Source organism: Pristiophorus japonicus, chromosome 20 (genome assembly GCF_044704955.1).
Source record: "Pristiophorus japonicus isolate sPriJap1 chromosome 20, sPriJap1.hap1, whole genome shotgun sequence".
In the NCBI taxonomy this organism is placed as follows: domain Eukaryota; kingdom Metazoa; phylum Chordata; class Chondrichthyes; family Pristiophoridae; genus Pristiophorus; species Pristiophorus japonicus.
In genome coordinates, this window is record NC_091996.1 from 87,395,262 (window position 1) to 87,396,878 (window position 1,617).

The 1,617-nt window shown below is 69.2% G+C and overlaps 1 protein-coding gene across 1 annotated transcript; it reads left to right on the top strand.

Annotated features, from left to right (window-relative positions):
• Window positions 1-294: 294 nt before the first annotated feature.
• On the top strand, window positions 295-1,113 carry LOC139232815 (BTB/POZ domain-containing protein KCTD11-like). Its single transcript, XM_070863310.1, has one exon. The coding sequence runs from the start codon at window positions 295-297 to the stop codon at window positions 1,111-1,113; it is 819 nt and encodes a 272-aa protein (XP_070719411.1).
• The last annotated feature ends 504 nt before the right edge of the window (window positions 1,114-1,617 follow it).

The following is a 1,617-nucleotide window of genomic DNA, read 5'->3' on the forward strand; positions in this document are numbered from 1 at the left end:
TATCGGCCACCTTGGAGCAGTTTTCAAGCTCTGTTATTAGTCGAAAGATGGGACAATGAAAATGCTGTTGACTTACGGCGCAGCTTGATGGACAATGTTCTCTCTCAGTGAGTTGCCGTGGGAACGGTGTAGAGACGTCCCATCCACGAGGCTATTCGCTGCGTCGGCTCCGCTGGTCCGGCCCTTTTCTCCCCCCCCCCCCCCCAGGCCCCACCCCACCATGGGCTGGGCCCTCGAGGACAATGCCCAGAGCCTCGTCTCTCCTCTCCACTCCTGCGTTCCCCGGAGCCAAAGATGCTGCGTAGCCCAAGCCTGGAGCCGGTGTCCCTGAACGTGGGGGGCACCCTGTACACCACCCAGGGCGAGACCTTGAGCCGCTACCCCGACTCCATGCTGGGGGCGATGTTCCGCGGGCAGCTGGCCAGCGCCCGGGACCAGAGCGGACACCTCTTCATCGACCGGGACGGCAAGCCCTTCCGCCACATTCTCAACTACCTGCGCTCCTCCCACCTGGACCTGCCCGAGGGCTACAGGGAGATGAGGCTGCTGAGGCGCGAGGCTGACTTCTACCAGATCCGGCCGCTGCTGGACGAGCTCGCGGCCCGGCGGCAGGGCCAGGAGCAGGCCCTGCTCCAGTGCAACGTCCAGTCCCGCCGGCAGACCCTGCACTTCAACCTGCGGCGGGGGCCCCATCACTACGCCCTGTCCGCCTGCCCGCTCACCGCCCACCGCGCCCACATCTTCTGCACCTGCCCCGCCTTCCTGGGCCTGCTGCGCTCCGCGCTGGGCTGCCCGCCGGCCCCCGAGACCCCGGCGGAGGGGGAGGAGGGAGGCGAGGGGGAGGGGGAGGCGGCCTCCGACGGCACCCCCTCCGCCTGCCGCCTGGAGCTCCTCTGGACCCCCCGCCCCCCCGAGCTGCCCGAGGCCGAATACGCCAAGCACGGCTTCCGCCGCCTCCGCGCCCGGCCCGGCGGCCGCGAGCTGGTCGACGGCCCCGCCTTCGTGGAGGAGCTCCTCAAGCTGGCCCTGGCCCAGCGCTTCCGGCTCGACTCCGTCCTCCCCGACCCGTCCGACGTCCTCAACTGCACCGCGCTGCGATTGGTCAGGTACTGAGGGGTGGGAGGGGGGACAGGCCGAGCACGTATGTTCTCCCGAGCTGCGATTGGTCAGGTACTGAGGGGTGGGGGGGTGGGGGGACGAGCGGGGGGGTGGGGGGGGCAGGCCGAGCGCGTATGTTCTCCCGCGCTGCGATTGGTCAGGTACTGAGGGGTGGGGGGGTGGGGGGACGAGCGGGGGGGTGGGGGGGGGCAGGCCGAGCGCGTATGTTCTCCCGCGCTGCGATTGGTCAGGTACTGAGGCTGGGGGGGGAGGGACGAGCGCGTATGTTCTCCCGCGCTGCGATTGGTCAGGTACTGAGGCTGGGGGGGGAGGGACGAGCGCGTATGTGCTCCCGCGCTGCGATTGGTCAGGTACTGAGGCTGGGGGGGGGGGGGCGGGCAAACAGTGGGGGCGAGGGGGAGCGGGCCTTGTCGAGCGCGTATATTTTCCCGCGTGCGTGTGCGTAATCGCCCGCATCTGTTAGTGTCATAAAATGGCCGCCCCCCCACATCACGAACG

Bases quoted from the DNA above. Each gene is read 5' to 3' on its own strand.
- LOC139232815 (XM_070863310.1), top strand. From the start codon at position 295: ATGCTGCGTAGCCCAAGCCTGGAGCCGGTGTCCCTGAACGTGGGGGGC.